The following is a 14,883-nucleotide window of genomic DNA, read 5'->3' as shown; positions in this document are numbered from 1 at the left end:
TTTTATTGCAGTCAGGCAGGATTCAATATGGGTCAGAGGTGGGTTGGTGAGAGATTTGGTGGCTAGATATATTTGTGTATCATCAGCATAGCAGTGGAAATTAAGGTTGAAATGATGGAGGGTTGGACCAAGGGGAAGGATGTAGATGATGAAGAGTATGGGACCAAGTACTGAGCCCTAGGGGACACCTTGAGTTACTGTGGCTGAGTGTGAGTTTAGGCCTTCGAATGAAATGTAGTTTAGTTAGTCAGATAGGAGTTCAGTCAGGAGAGTGCAGTTTCCTCTACGCCCAGCCACTTGAGTTTTTGAAAGACTTGAAAGGTTTACAAACCTCTAAGGAGGTGTGGGTGAGACTAGTGTGAGCAAAACCCAATTTTTTTTTTATCTTCAATGCTTCAGGGATACCTTCCACCAACTGCTATTTTATCCTCTCGTTGTAGGTTATGGATGTGATTCAGACATGGAATCTACCCTAGTCACTAAACAACAGTCAAGATGTCACCTTTAACCATTAACGGGTGCTTTTGTTCTGTGTTAGTGGTTGTTATGCTGGAAGGCTCAAAACATTCAACAGAGCAACTGGGCTGAACATTGCACTCAAAAGCACATCTTTATATAATCTACTTATTTTGTGATATCTTGTGCAAAATCAAGGAAACCAGATCCAGACAAACCAAAGAAGAACATTGTCAGACCTCCTATGATAATAGGGAGTGTGTTCTTTTCTTTGCATGTTGTTATAGATTTCTCAACTTCTATCCCAATTAGGAGTCTCACAATACACCGGTATTCACGATAGTCATGATATATAAAAAATGTAATATTGATTTGTTAATAATATACATATCGTATACAACTGAAGTTGTAATTTTCCAAAAAACCCTCTCTGTTTTTCGACTAATGTTGCTTTTTTCACTAACGTTGCTTGCGAACGTTAGTGAAAGATGGAGTCAGTCAGCACGAGTAGACTTATGGGAAACAGTGATCTGACGTTGCAGGGTCAAAGGGGTGTTTTGATAACTGCTGATAACTGCAGGGTGTTTTGATAACTGCTGATAAAGTCACCTATAGACAAATGAGGCTTGTGCTTAGACAAGGAGACTGGACACTTTTTTTGTATTTTTCCAAAAACACCTATCGGTGCTAGGCCTTGTGGATCTTTTGTTCATCAGTTCATCTGGTTGCCTTTTCACTATCCATTCAATGTAATTGTTTCTTTTTGTAAGCTTTTTAAAAATATATATATATTTGTACAGTTATGGTTACAGACTCTCTCCACCTCCATAGATATTTTAAGTGTAATTCATTTGCCAAAAAAGAGAGAGAAAAAAATATTAAACAAAGTTGAAGATTAATTTGATTGGTTATTTATTTTCGGTAGATACCATGATAATATTGTTACCGTGAATTATTTTGGACATGATAATCGTGTAGTGAAAATCTATTACCGTGACAGTCCTAATCCTGATTACAGCTACTTTCCAGTCTACCCTCCCCAATCAGACAGTCCAAGCAAAATAATTTAAAAGAATATATTGCCAAAAACATTGTTTTCCTTGTGACCATTTTAATTAATCACAATATGGTACTTTGTTAAACAGAACTAATTTGACATTGAGATAAAAACAGCTGCATTAAACTGTGGTGAAAAGTGGTACCAATTAATTTGGTCCTAATCATATACTTATTTAACCACTCCAAGACTATTCACAATTAGTACCTAGCCTGGATACTTTAGTGTGTTTATGACTGGGACAGCAGAATATAAGTTGTAGTAAACACCACTTGTCACCTTTATTGACAAAGTCCTTTAAAATCCCTACAAGTAGGGGTATACATTCATGCAATAGTGCCCTTTTGGCAGGCTGATCAGATAGTCTGATGATTATCCAATTAAAAAAAATAATCTTATTTATTTTAATTCCTCAGTCAACACCACTTAAATGCCCTGATTACTCAAAGCATTTCAATTTAAGATGTATAATGACTGCTTCGTTATATCTGTAAACAATCAACATTTAGTCCGGGATCAAATGTTCATTATAAAAACCTATGCTACTGCCCTGAATCAAATGGACATTTACCAAGGCACATAAAGGTTTGCTCTGATAGCCTTATTTCCTTTTTGGGACAGATTCTCTTTAGTAATATCTTCAGATGTCGATGATGGCAAATATTTCAGGCTTGTCAATGTCATGGATCTGCATTGCTGAGTAAGTGATGGCCTTGACCTCTGTCCCCTGAAGAGAAAATAGAAATGGTTTAATGACACTTAAACATTCGTTATCTAAGGTGGTCTAGTGGTTTATGCTCCTGCATAAAGATTTACTACTCTTAAACAAAATAAAAGTCTGACAGGCCTTATAATTATTATGTATGTATCATCACATAACATTTTAGTAACAGAATCCAGATCTAAACAGTGTGCTGCCTTAACAACAAACCTCTACATGGTCAGTTCGGTCAGAAACAGTTAAAGAGATCAATAGCATGTCAGATTAGCTCACCTGTGGATGCTTGGCCAAGCTGAACTCTTCTCCCCATCTAAAGTAGTAGAGGGAAAAAAAATATGCCAGAATGGACATTACTGGAAAAAAAATAAGCAGCCCAGGCAAAGGAATATTACATCACTTCACTTTCACAGGCAGGGTGGATAACTGATGTATCTCCAGGAGGACAAACTCTCAAGGGTAGAAGAAAACCAAATAGCCTAAATGCATATTCCTATAATCTGTTTGGTCTGGTGGTAATTTAAGTATCTCAATACATGATTAATCACTTAAGTGTAAATGATTGCCATCTAGTGAGCAAAAACTGTGAAATCATGAGATGTTGCTTTACATAGACTTACCCAATGGAACGGATTTTGAAGTGTATCCTGTCAAGGTGCAACACTTTAACCTCCTAGAAGACAAAAATGAAGTTAGGGAATACCTTATTATAGCTATTGCAAAATTACATGGAAGATTGCCATGATGTATCTTTGAGAGCAATTTCCAGCAAGCAATGGTGCACTGGCAACAGAGTTGTGAGGAGGGACCCTGATGTTAAATGCAATGACACAGTTCAAAGCCAAAACACTGTTTGCAATGTAATGATATGTATGCTCTTTTGACATAATACAATTTTATGGACAGGCACAAAGAAAAGTATATATCTGTATTGGGTAGGAGACAGTGAGAGCTGCATGTAAATCTAATTAACTTTTCATTCAAGTAATATTATATGCATTTTCTATTCAGTGGTTTGGTTGTCTGACTAGTCCGTAGTATACAAAACTGTCTGCGTCTAGATATTTAGCTTTGATTGACCTGATCAGTGCTGATGTTTCCAATTAAGTGTGTTCCTTCAACGCCCAAGATGACTCTCTCCCTGAATGATGTGTGTAGTGTCATGGCTAAGGGATATAGCCACTGCTAGCTTGGTAACGCTGGCAGCCACACTCAGCCAGACACTAAACATTTTTAAATATTGGTCCTTTAATTGGCAAAGGAGAAATACCTTAACACATAAAGCTTGCAGGTTATCTAATGGGATCACTGCTAATATCACATTCAACCTTCTACATATAAGGCAGAACGAGGGTTGAAATAAAAACATTATCAAAGTTTGCCAACTATAGCTAATAATGCTTGCGAATGTTAGTGAAAGATGGAGTCAGTCAGCACGAGTAGACTTATGGGAAACAGTGATCTGAAGTTGCAGGGTCAAAAGGGTGTTTTGATAACTGCTGATAACTGCAGGGTGTTTTGATAACTGCTGATAACTGCAGGGTGTTTTGATAACTGCAGGGTGTTTTGATAACTGATGATAACTGCAGGGTGTTTTGATAACTGATGATAACTGCAGGGTGTTTTGATAACTGATGTAAGCAAAAATATATTTAGACAGTGTCCATGGTGGATTTAGAAAATAGAAGTTCTCCTTCAATACAATGAAGGCCCTTACTCTGGGAATGAAGAAAAGATCTGCACTAAATTTGAATAGCCAATCGTCCAGGAAGTGGAAGAGAAGAGATTCCATGTCATGACCTGGCCAAGAAACAGAACAAGATCATTATTTAACACTTAAATATTATGGTAAGAAACAATTTGCTCCATAGAATTAATTTCCTTAGAAATATTAGTCTGTTTTCAGTAATCTGTAAATCAATCTCACCTTCTGACTCTACCTCTACTGTGTCAATGGGCTCCACTGTCTCTGTATCTGTCATGTACCCAAACATTGCCATGGCACACTGTTCAAAGGCCTCCTCCAAAGAATCTCCCCAAGAGTGGAGCCTAAGAACACAAATAAAATGACAGATGTAAGACAATGACACGGAGTAGGTAGGTAAGGTAGGTTTTGTCAACTATTTAAATTATGTAGCAGTGTAATTCACTTACTGTACATCCGCAGTATGGTCCAAATCTAGAGATGAACATCGGTGTATCTAATGTTACTAACATTACAGTAGTGAGCTACAATAAGGTAAAAATGTAACCCAATACTAGGCTACAAATAATATCAATAGGTCAATGAAAGATTAACTTCTGGTGGTCGAGCTCTCTCTTCCACAAATATCTGTTCCAAGGTACATTCAAAACCCTCATCAATGTACATGCTGCTTGGTGAACAAATTAAAACAAAACTAGAATTTAGCCATCGAGGCATGTTCAGAACAGCTTATTTAGCTAACAACACAGAACTCACATTCATACTTCTTGTTGATCGCTGGGTATTTTGATTTGGTAACTTTCTGTGACTCGGTGAGATCAAGCACACGATCATCCATTGTCGATATCTGTAGTTGGTTTTATCCCTGTACTTGCTGTGGCAATACTAACTGTTTCAGTAAGTAACTGCGTTACCAAACAAATCTAGTTTCTCTATTCAGGAACAGAAGGGTGGCAATTCTGAACCCTTTCGGAGCTTTATCTTTGATGGACACAAGAACGACGTTTTCCGGTTTATTTTTCGTTGATTGGGTATTTGAGCTCCGAGGAGTTCCCGCCAAGGTATTACGGCTGTGCGCTTGCTCTCCACAAAGCGCTATTTCTGAAAACATACTTTTTGTTATTATCAACACCATGGCTGATAAAGAAGGTAATTTTGTTTAAAAGTTAAAATACGCAGTGTACCTCACAATAATATGTGCCACAATAATAGCGACCCTTTGGCGAGGAAGGAGTTTTCCCAGCTTATGAATATCTATCGTAAAGCTAGCTAATGAATAATTCCAGACGAAGTAGGTGCTGTAGCTAGCTTGTTTTGTAGCAAACGTTAGTTAATAAACGTGCTACACAAACTAGTGTGAAATAATAGGCAGATTTGCGCATTAAGCGAAGCCACATAGGTTTATTTGGGGATGGGGCACAATCCCCAAAACACCTCTACGCCCCACTGTGTGTATGCACTATGAGGATAGGACTGAAGATGTACAGTAATTGATTGATCTAATAATATTAGTAATATGGCGAATCTTACGCCTACCTAGCCTATCTGAATGAATGCAATGTGAATCTATTTCCAGACTGCTCACATCTGTCAAACTCGGATCTATAGGAGTGTATAGGGCTTTTGGTCCCGTGCAAGACTATGGATATGGTGCTTCTAGGGTTGTGGGTTCGATTTCCATTGGAGGCTTTAAAAAAATATAAATTGAATCTTGTCTCTTCTGTAACCCCCTGGATATGAACCTCTGCTTAATGGCTTAAATGTAATGTAAGGCTCTGTTTAGGATTGTGTCAAACATCTGTATTAAAATGTTCCTGGGCACTGCTCAGTAATGGAAGTAATGCAGTCTACCGATTATGGATACAGCTAAATTAAGTTCCTGCATCCAACCATGAAACATTGGCCCCGTTTTCATAAAGGCACATTTAGTTAGGTTTAAACTTCCTGTTTTGTTTTACAGCAGCGTTTGATGATGCTGTTGAGGAGAGGGTGATAAATGAGGAGTACAAGATCTGGAAGAAGAACACGCCCTTCCTCTATGACTTGGTGATGACCCATGCCCTGGAGTGGCCCAGCCTAACAGCACAGTGGCTGCCAGATGTCACCAGGTGGGTTTCACTGTCTGGGAATCACGGCAGTAATTCCCATGACTGCTGTGGCAAACACACAAGACATCGTCCTGGCAAGATTGTTGGAAATGTAAAGTCTTCTGGAAGATTGTTTTTTGTTTGCTGCAAACATACATTTCTGTGGACCTCATTGACTTTGCAACAATGAGTTAGTATTGTGCTGGAGTAATTTATCTTTTCTAATATATTTTATTTATCTTTTAGACCAGAAGGGAAGGATTTCAGTGTACACAGGCTGGTTCTTGGCACCCACACCTCAGATGAGCAGAATCACCTGGTCATCGCTAGCGTGCAACTGCCTAATGACGATGCTCAATTTGATGCATCTCACTATGACAGTGAAAAAGGCGGTGAGGGCCAATTTTTCTGCTACATCTACAGTACCAATTGTTTACATTTGGGATGACCTGAATGAGTTGAGGTCAATTGGTCTGGCTGTTGTTGGTCAACCAAGATGGTTCTAGCTGAGTATACACAATCTATATTTTCTTTCAAGACACCTGTCTGACACTTTCCTTTCAGAGTTTGGAGGCTTTGGGTCAGTCAGTGGTAAGATAGAGATTGAAATCAAGATCAACCATGAGGGAGAAGTGAACCGGGCCCGGTACATGCCCCAGAACCCCTGCATCATCGCCACCAAAACCCCAACTAGCGATGTGCTTGTCTTTGACTACACCAAACACCCCTCCAAACCAGGTGGGTGTTGCCTGACTGGACAGTTATATGAAGTGTGTGTAGAATGTCTGAAACATCCCAAAAAAAGCCCTGGTTTCTCATTTCATTTGACATTTGGTGTACACGCTGGTGCACGATAGATCCATCTGGAGAGTGCACCCCAGATCTGCGTTTGAGAGGACACCAGAAAGAGGGCTATGGCCTCTCGTGGAACCCCAATCTGAGTGGCTGCCTCCTCAGCGCTTCTGATGACCATGTGAGTTGTGTCATGTGACCCAAAGCATGTGGTTGAACACTCGTTGTCCCCTCCCTTTTCCTCTCTCCCCCCCTCAACTCTTGTTTATGTCTGTTTGTAGACAATCTGTATGTGGGACATTAGTGCTGTTCCCAAAGAGGGGAAGATTGTGGATGCTAAGACAATCTTCACTGGACACACAGCTGTAGTGGAGGATGTCTCCTGGCATCTGCTGCACGAGTCGCTCTTTGGATCTGTAGCTGATGACCAGAAACTCATGATGTAAGGCTCTATGAGACAACCAGCTCACCAAGTGGACAATATGTCTGTATAGGATAAGCTCCTAACGTCAACAGAAACCAGTTACAGCATGTGTTTAGTATTGCTCATTGAACAAGAACACGCTGTTTTAACATTGTTTACTTTGCAGTTGGGACACACGGTCCAACAACACATCCAAGCCCAGCCATGCTGTAGACGCCCACACTGCAGAGGTCAATTGTTTGTCCTTCAACCCCTACAGCGAGTTTATCCTAGCGTCGGGCTCAGCAGACAAGGTGGGCTGGATTTATTACTTTTCCATTCTTTCAAGATCATTTTTCATAATGTACAAAATGTCACAGTACGATGCATTGACTGCCTTAAAAAGCAGTGTTTTAACAGGTTGTAACTGATTGTCTCTTGCATTCCAGACTGTTGCTCTCTGGGATCTGAGGAATTTGAAACTAAAGCTGCATTCATTCGAGTCTCACAAAGATGAGATATTCCAGGTATGTTAAGTCATTAATCTGACAAAGATTCCTCTATGAAGTTGGTTTTGTACTGCTCTGTTATTTTAACTAGATGGTTTATCTATTACTTATCTGCCATCTTCTCCTTTCCTCTCCTTTAGGTCCAGTGGTCTCCTCATAATGAAACCATCCTGGCCTCAAGCGGTACAGACAGGCGTCTCAACGTGTGGGACCTCAGTAAAATCGGAGAGGAGCAGTCTCCAGAGGACGCTGAGGATGGCCCACCTGAACTGCTGTTTATCCACGGTGGTCACACAGCTAAGATCTCAGACTTCTCGTGGAACCCCAATGAACCCTGGGTCATCTGTTCTGTATCGGAGGACAACATCATGCAAGTCTGGCAGATGGTAAGCAATCAAAACCGACAGGGTTAACTTGAACGTATTTAGTTTTTTCGTTTGAGGATACGAGCAACAGTTGTTACTTGCTAGAATATTTCTACATTACAATAATTGTTTCTTGGTAAGAGTACTAAGAATGTCTTTCCACCTTTCAGGCTGAGAACATCTACAACGACGAGGACCCAGAGGGGGCAGCTGATACTGAGGTCCAGGCATGAGTGACACCCGGGTCTTGATCACATCCTCAAAACTAACATATGAAAAAAAATGTTTTACCTGGACACAACAGCATTTAAATGGTTGCACAAGATTGGGGTGTTTTTTTTGTGTGCAATTTTTCAAGGGGGAGATTGGAACTCAGCTTGGTATCAAGGTTTTACATATATTTATATAAGGATGCTTCTGTTTGATATTATTGGATAGATTTGCCATTGGTTTGTAACATTTTGTTTACTAACTCTGTTTATTTCATCTTAAATGATGCATAATTGTGTTAGTTAGGTTTTAAGAAACCAGTTATTGAAACACATTTCCTCATCATTTTTATATGAAATTGTACATAAACGTTGATTTCATTATCTGTGTTGTAGATTACTAAATCAGTTCTGTATGTCTAGAATCCCCATGTCTTTGTTTAGGCAGGCAGCCCAATTCAGATCATCTTGATGTGATTGGTCAAAAGGTGAAAAAAAATAATAGGTCTGCCAGTCTAAAGGTAGTCTATGTGTCTGTATTGTATTGTCTTTGTATGCCAAATCTGCACCACATTCCCTTGTGCTTTGTAATTGTATTAATTATTAAATGTATTTCATACACAATCTTATCTCTGTCAAGGCAAGCTAACATAAACCATTGTTGATGCGCTAAAACCAGATGTTGAGACATTTCGGATGTTATAGGCATTTCTGTCAACTGTCCATTTTCCAAATAGGAACATTTTATTACTCTTCTTCTGCTGTTGTTTCAATCCCTTCAATATAGACCCTGTAAGAAAACAAACATAGCATATTAGAACACACCCTGAAATACAATAGCATCTTTAATTAGTAGTCTTACTAGTTTCATGCATTCAATGAAAACCTGATGAATATTTTGGCCTTAAAAACAATCACACTCGGCCACTTTATCAATTTTGGAACAGGAATCGGGTTTGCCTTTGGTTCCTCACTAATGATGTTCATACCTTGACTTTCCCTTGCCAGAAAAAAAAAAGTAGCCTTTTCTCTATAATGTTGTCATTTTCCCTGCCTCTTTGTAACTCATTTCAAGAGAAGGCCAAATATCACTACCTTCTAACCTTGAACACCAATGTGAAAGACACATTGCATTGTGATAATATCAGCTGGGTGTATTCTATGGACACTGGGTGTTTTCTATCATAGCTACCATAGGTAGTCAGTTCGCTAACATTAGTTTAATTCACTAGTAGTATGAAGATGAGCTTACTGTAGCTGATGTTACTGCAATCAGACAAAACTCTCCCCCTTTTCAGAGTGTACTGTTCATTCCCCCAGTACTTCTATGTAATTTGACATGATTTATTTTTTAAATGAAGAGATATTTTGTTGGCAAACACTGCCCTCTGTAATTATTTGAAGAGTGACAATTTCTTTATTTTGGGTCTACTTCAAAAGTTAAAATAATTGCTATGAAGTGAAAATGTGGAGTCTCAAATTTTACGGGTATTTCTGTACGAACCGGTATTACAATTTACAACCCCATTTCCAATAAAGTTGGGATGCTGTGTATAATGCAAATAAAAACAATGCAATGATGTGCTTATCATTTATCCCTATATTTAATTGAAAATGGTACAAAGACAACATATGAAATCTGTTGGGACATTGGGACAGGGGCATGTTAATCACTGTTGCATCACCTCTTCTTTTAACAATACTCAGTATTTGGGAACTGAGGAGACCAATCGCTGTAGTTATGAAAGTGAAATGTTTTCCCATTCTTGCTTGACAGGATTTCAACTGCTCAACAGTTTGGGGTCTCATTTTTTGTTTCATAATGAGCCAAATGTTTTCAATAGGGGACTGCAGGCAATAGGGAACTGCAGGCAGTCTGGTCTGCAGGCATGCCAGTTAAACACCTTTTACAACAGAGCCATGCTATTGTGATATGAGCAGAATGTGGTTTCGCAAATTTAAAACTCCTCCAGTTTTAAATTTTAGGAGGAGATGAGGTCCTGGTCCACACCTGCGGATTACCTGGTTTGGGGGCCCGTTGCTGTCCCTGTCCTTGTCCACCTGGTCATACTTCTGACCTAGTCTAAAATCAAATAGACTCTGGATTTAGCCCAGAGATATGTATTTATTATTCCAATTGGACTCTTAATATCTCACCCGGCACAGCCAGAGGAGGACTGGTCTCCCCTCTGAGCCTTGGTCCTCTCTAGGTTTCTTCCTAAAATTTGACCTTCTTAGGGAGTTTTTCCTAGCCACTGAAATTCAACACTACTGTTGTTTGCTCCTTGGGGTTTAAGGCCGGGTGTCTCTGTAAAGCACTTTGTGACAACTGCTGTTGTAAAAAGGGCTTTATAAATACATTTGATTGATTGATGGTCCGCAGAGAGCTTCCAAAGCATCAGAGGGATCTCACTGTTGAAGGTACAAAATAATTTCCCAAGCATTAGATATACCATGGAACACAGTGAAGTCAGTCATCAAGTGGATAAAATATGGCACAACAGACACATTACAAAGAACTGGACATCCTGCCAAAATTGATGAAAAGTAGAAAACTGGCCAAGGAGGCTTACAAGAGGCCTACAGCAACATTAAAGAAACTGCAGGAATTTCTGGCAAGTACTGGTTGTGTGCTACATGTGACAACAATCTCCTGTATTCTTCAGATGAATGGGCTATGGGGTAGGGTGGCAAGACGGAAGCCTTTTCTTACAAAGAAAAACATCCAAGCCCAGCTGAAGTTTGCAAAAACAAACATGAAGTCCCCCAAAAGCATGTGGGAAAATGTGTTATGGTCTGATGAAACCAAGGTTGAACTTTTTGCCATAATTCCAAAAGGTATGTTTGGTGCAAAAACAACACTGCACATCATGCAAAGAACATCATACCCACAGTGAAGCATGGTGATGGCAGCATCAGCTGGAACCGGGGCCTTAGTCAGGGTGGAGGGAATTATGAACAGTTCCAAATACCAGGCAATTTTGGCACAAAACCTACAGGTGTCCGTTATAAAGCTGAAGATGAAGAGGAAGTTCACCTTTCAGTGCGACAACGACCCAAAGGACATGCCAAAATCCAAAGAAGAGTGGCCAAATATTGCCACGTCAAGATGTGCCATGCTAATAGACTCCTACCCAAAAAGGCTGAGCACTGTAATAAAATCAAAAGGTATTAGTTTAAGGGTGTGCACACTTATGCAACCAGGTTTTTGTGAGATTTATATTTTAAATTTTTCCCCCTCAAAGATTTCAGTTTGTCTTTCAATTGAATTGTTCACATTATAGGTCACATTACAGGTGGAAGAAGTTCTGCCATGATTTATCTTTGTCTCTATCTTTTACATCACAAAAACCTAGCATTTTAGACTTTATATCCACTGTATTATCAGCATTATATAAATTGAAACGTGTTGTTGGCATCAAATTCAAAGTGGCCATATCTTTTTCAAGATACAATAAAAGGTATCAGTTTCAACATTTGATATGTTGTCTTTGCACTATTTTCTATTGAATATAGGGTTGAAATGATTTGCACATCATTGCATTCTGTTTTTATTTACATTTTAAACAGCATCCCAATTTTTTTTAAAACAGTGTTGTAGAATTAGCATAATTTTATACATTGTACCCCTAGTATTATGGAAGGTACTTTGTTACTAATTATTTAGTTTTTTGCATTAAATGTCCAGATAAGATGGTGCATTGATCAGTTATTCAATTAAGAAAACACTTACCTTTTCAACTGAAACGGAACGACTCTCCCAAATGTGCAATAAGTTTGCAACAGAATCAGAGGAATAAAAAAAGGTAAATAGGTAGATTATTGCAGTACCTATGAAAGTTCAGCTCTCTTAAAAGCCCCTCATTCCATTCTTCCAGTTGACTGTTTGCCTTTTTCTGAATGCTAATTTCCAGTTTCAGATCGCTCATGGTCTCCTCAAGGGAGTCCGCCAACTCCTAAGGAGAGGAAATTAGAATCATTACGCAATTGCTGGCTTTAAAACAACACCTCCCTGTACTCATATACACCTTATAATGTGCCCTGCTCTCCTCCCTCTCCCCTGTACTCATATACACCTTATCATGTGCCCTGCTCTCCTCCCTCTCCCCTGTACTCATATACACCTTATCATGTGCCCTGCTCTCCTCCCTCTCCCCTGTACTCATATACACCTTATCATGTGCCCTGCTCTCCTCCCTCTCCCCTGTACTCATATACACCTTATCATGTGCCCTGCTCTCCTCCCTCTCCCCTGTACTCATATACACCTTATCATGTGCCCTGCTCTCCTCCCTCTCCCCTGTACTCATATACACCTTATCATGTGCCCTGCTCTCCTCCCTCTCCCCTGTACTCATATACACCTTATAATGTGCCCTGCTCTCCTCCCTCTCCCCGTCCATCAGAGCAATCCTCTTCTCCAGGCAAGCTCTCTGCACCCGCAGCCTCTGGATCTGCTCCTCCAGGGGCCCCAGTATGGCCTTCAGTTCCTGGCCTACATCGCTGCTCTTTCTCAGGGAGTCCTCCCCAGCCTGCTTTCTCCGGAGCAGGGCTAGGAGGCGCGGCTCGTACCAGCCTTCTAGACTTCTCATGCTGCCACTGAGGCGTCGCTGCAGGTCCAGGGATGCTCGTCGACAGACAGTGACGTCACTCTTGGCGTGGAGGCGGGGTGGTTGTCTGGCCTGGTCTTTTAGGCTTTTCAGTCGTTTTTTCTGAGCCTGCCGAAGCTGGCCTACCTCCTCTGTAAGACTCTGGACATGGGCCTGGAGCTCCTCCTAGGGGAGGAAAAAGCAATGGTGTTTAACACTTTAACACTGCAATAACCTGCATGTTGTAGCACAGGACCCATGTCAATGCAGTTAGACATCAAATCAGCAGGTTTATGACAAAAATCTGGGAAATGTTGATGGGAATATGTGAACTGTTATTCTTTAGTATGTTAAGAGGTAGGCATAGACACTTTCTCGCTAAAGCTAAATCTGTAGGTGTCCAATCCACTTTACCTGTGTTACTGCAGACTGGGCCACATCATACTGTTGTGCAGCCAGTGCCAGCTGGCTCTGGATACAGTCCCTGGTTGTGACAAACAGCTTACTCCTCACCAGTCCCACCTCTATCTGCAGATTAATATATTCCAGCTGGATGGTGGTTAAGACTCTACGTGCTTCCAGAAGCTGTGCCCTCAGAGCCTCTGTAGCCTGCAGCATGGGCTGCTCCAGCTTGAACAGCTCCCTTACCAAGTCTTCCCTCTGACTTTCTAGGCGACCAACCTCTTTGATGCACTCCTCAAAGGACACTCCCACACTGTCCATGCTCACCTCCACCTGGACAAAGGGATGTTCCACACACGTCTCCATGGGGCGTACCACCTCGGTGATGCCTGCTTGCAATACATATCCAGCACTAAACATCTTTCTCTCAGAGAGGGTCAGTGCTGCTACTATGCTGCTCTCCGTGGAATGTGCCTTCTCCGTGTACTCCTCTTCAGAGGGAAAAGCCTCTCTAGACTCATCTTTTGTCCCTTTCTGTAGATCCATCATTGGTGTGTCCATCACCTGTCAGAAGAAGTGGAAGTGGACAAAGACTACAAAGGATTGTTAAAAACTCAGCCAGACTGACAAGTGTGGCAGACAGCTTAGCAGTTAGAGCATTGTGACCAGTTGACCAGTAACTGTTCCTTAGCTGACAAGGTAGTAAATCAGTCATTCTGTTCTTGAACAAGACAGAAAATCCTAATTTCTCCATTAAGTTGCTTTTAATAAAAATATCTGCTAAATGACTGATATGTAGTGAGAGTAAATAATAATGGGATCCATAGGAAACCTGTGCTCTTTCAAAGCCACACTTAATGCATTTGATTGCTCAAGAGTACACTGAGCAAAGCAAGAAGATTCGTCAACATTATAGATCATTTTTTGTTATTCAACCATCCTGTGTGTTGTAGACATATCTAATCACCTCTTATCATTTCTTCTTGATTGTGCAGTCTGCATATTCCTATCTTTACCTGTTCTTGATATATTATGACAGCCTATCCAAATTATATTGACCTGTTCTTGATATATTATGACAGCCTATCCAAATGATATTGACCTGTTCTTGATATATTATGACAGCCTATCCAAATGATATTGCTTAATATTGTAATAGACATGAAGTGTTCATTTACATGTTGCATGTTATACATTTTCACCATAAAAAAGGCTTTAGTTTAGTGCATTGAGACATTACCCAGGCAAACACAGGCCATTAAACTGACACATCCAAAACAACTCACAATGCTACTCACTTTCTAGACAATGATTCCGAAAAATATTAGCTTTTTATCCCAGCAGGTAAACTGGCACAAATACCATATCCTCGTTAGACAACTTTCTGTCTGGTGCGGTCTATATCTCCAGATAAACAGACTATATTTGTGTTTAGAAATACGTAGTGAGGGAGGATAGAAACTCTATCCTTCCCTGAGGTGAACACCCCCAGCCCCTGTGTGTGTGAGATAGGCCTAGACTTTATTAATGCCATTGCACACACATACTGTATCTGGGCCAGCCTGTACAGATCTTAGAAGTTATATTTAGT

The 14,883-nt window shown here is 40.3% G+C and overlaps 3 protein-coding genes across 5 annotated transcripts; 1 reads left to right on the top strand and 2 right to left on the bottom strand.

Moving 5' to 3' along the window:
• Positions 1 to 1,347: 1,347 nt before the first annotated feature.
• Positions 1,348 to 4,898, bottom strand: zbtb8os (zinc finger and BTB domain containing 8 opposite strand). Of its 2 annotated transcripts, NM_001303814.1 has the most exon segments (7): positions 1,348 to 2,240; positions 2,508 to 2,544; positions 2,852 to 2,904; positions 3,949 to 4,031; positions 4,159 to 4,280; positions 4,386 to 4,410; positions 4,693 to 4,882. In NM_001303814.1, coding segments are annotated over 7 exon segments (489 nt in total). In that variant the 5' UTR covers positions 4,775 to 4,882; the 3' UTR covers positions 1,348 to 2,153.
• Positions 4,899 to 4,967: 69 nt separating this feature from the next.
• LOC105015627 (histone-binding protein RBBP4) lies at positions 4,968 to 8,925 on the top strand. Its single transcript, XM_010878910.5, has 10 exons — positions 4,968 to 5,085; positions 5,897 to 6,044; positions 6,270 to 6,415; positions 6,588 to 6,761; positions 6,881 to 6,996; positions 7,097 to 7,257; positions 7,406 to 7,532; positions 7,668 to 7,745; positions 7,868 to 8,113; positions 8,263 to 8,925. Exons 1-10 carry the CDS (start codon positions 5,070 to 5,072, stop codon positions 8,323 to 8,325), a joined length of 1,275 nt encoding a protein of 424 aa, XP_010877212.3. The 5' UTR covers positions 4,968 to 5,069; the 3' UTR covers positions 8,326 to 8,925.
• A 54-nt stretch (positions 8,926 to 8,979) lies between these two features.
• On the bottom strand, positions 8,980 to 14,746 carry LOC105015624 (syncoilin). Of its 2 annotated transcripts, none has more exons than XM_010878908.4 (5): positions 14,591 to 14,746; positions 13,305 to 13,856; positions 12,666 to 13,076; positions 12,133 to 12,257; positions 8,980 to 9,091 (listed from the first exon to the last, which is right to left on the bottom strand). In XM_010878908.4, exons 2-5 carry the CDS (start codon positions 13,851 to 13,853, stop codon positions 9,049 to 9,051), a joined length of 1,128 nt encoding a protein of 375 aa, XP_010877210.2. In that variant the 5' UTR covers positions 13,854 to 13,856; positions 14,591 to 14,746; the 3' UTR covers positions 8,980 to 9,048. The 2 variants fall into 2 exon arrangements, with proteins under 2 accessions (XP_010877210.2, XP_010877209.2); XM_010878907.4 differs by having other exon boundaries at positions 13,305 to 13,885; positions 14,591 to 14,745.
• Positions 14,747 to 14,883: the final 137 nt, after the last annotated feature.

Source organism: Esox lucius, chromosome 15 (genome assembly GCF_011004845.1).
Source record: "Esox lucius isolate fEsoLuc1 chromosome 15, fEsoLuc1.pri, whole genome shotgun sequence".
Lineage (NCBI taxonomy): Eukaryota > Metazoa > Chordata > Actinopteri > Esociformes > Esocidae > Esox > Esox lucius.
This window is presented reverse-complemented; position numbering and strand designations above follow the sequence as displayed.

What these genes read in the sequence shown, in the direction of transcription:
- LOC105015627 (XM_010878910.5), top strand. An exon ending in CGTCGGGCTCAGCAGACAAG is followed by an intron (nt 7,533 to 7,667) that starts GTGGGCTGGATT and finishes CTTGCATTCCAG; the next exon opens with ACTGTTGCTCTCTGGGATCT. An exon ending in ACAAAGATGAGATATTCCAG is followed by an intron (nt 7,746 to 7,867) that starts GTATGTTAAGTC and finishes CCTCTCCTTTAG; the next exon opens with GTCCAGTGGTCTCCTCATAA.
- zbtb8os (XM_013137459.3), bottom strand. An exon ending in ATCTTTTCTTCATTCCCAGA is followed by an intron (nt 2,905 to 3,948) that starts GTAAGGGCCTTC and finishes TTTGTCTTCTAG; the next exon opens with GAGGTTAAAGTGTTGCACCT. An exon ending in TTCAAAATCCGTTCCATTGG is followed by an intron (nt 2,545 to 2,851) that starts GTAAGTCTATGT and finishes CTACTACTTTAG; the next exon opens with ATGGGGAGAAGAGTTCAGCT.
- LOC105015624 (XM_010878908.4), bottom strand. Translation starts at nt 13,853, where the DNA reads ATGGACACACCAATGATGGATCTACAGAAAGGGACAAAAGATGAGTCT. An exon ending in CCCAGTCTGCAGTAACACAG is followed by an intron (nt 13,077 to 13,304) that starts GTAAAGTGGATT and finishes TTCCTCCCCTAG; the next exon opens with GAGGAGCTCCAGGCCCATGT. An exon ending in AGAGAGCTGAACTTTCATAG is followed by an intron (nt 9,092 to 12,132) that starts GTACTGCAATAA and finishes GTTTTCTTACAG; the next exon opens with GGTCTATATTGAAGGGATTG.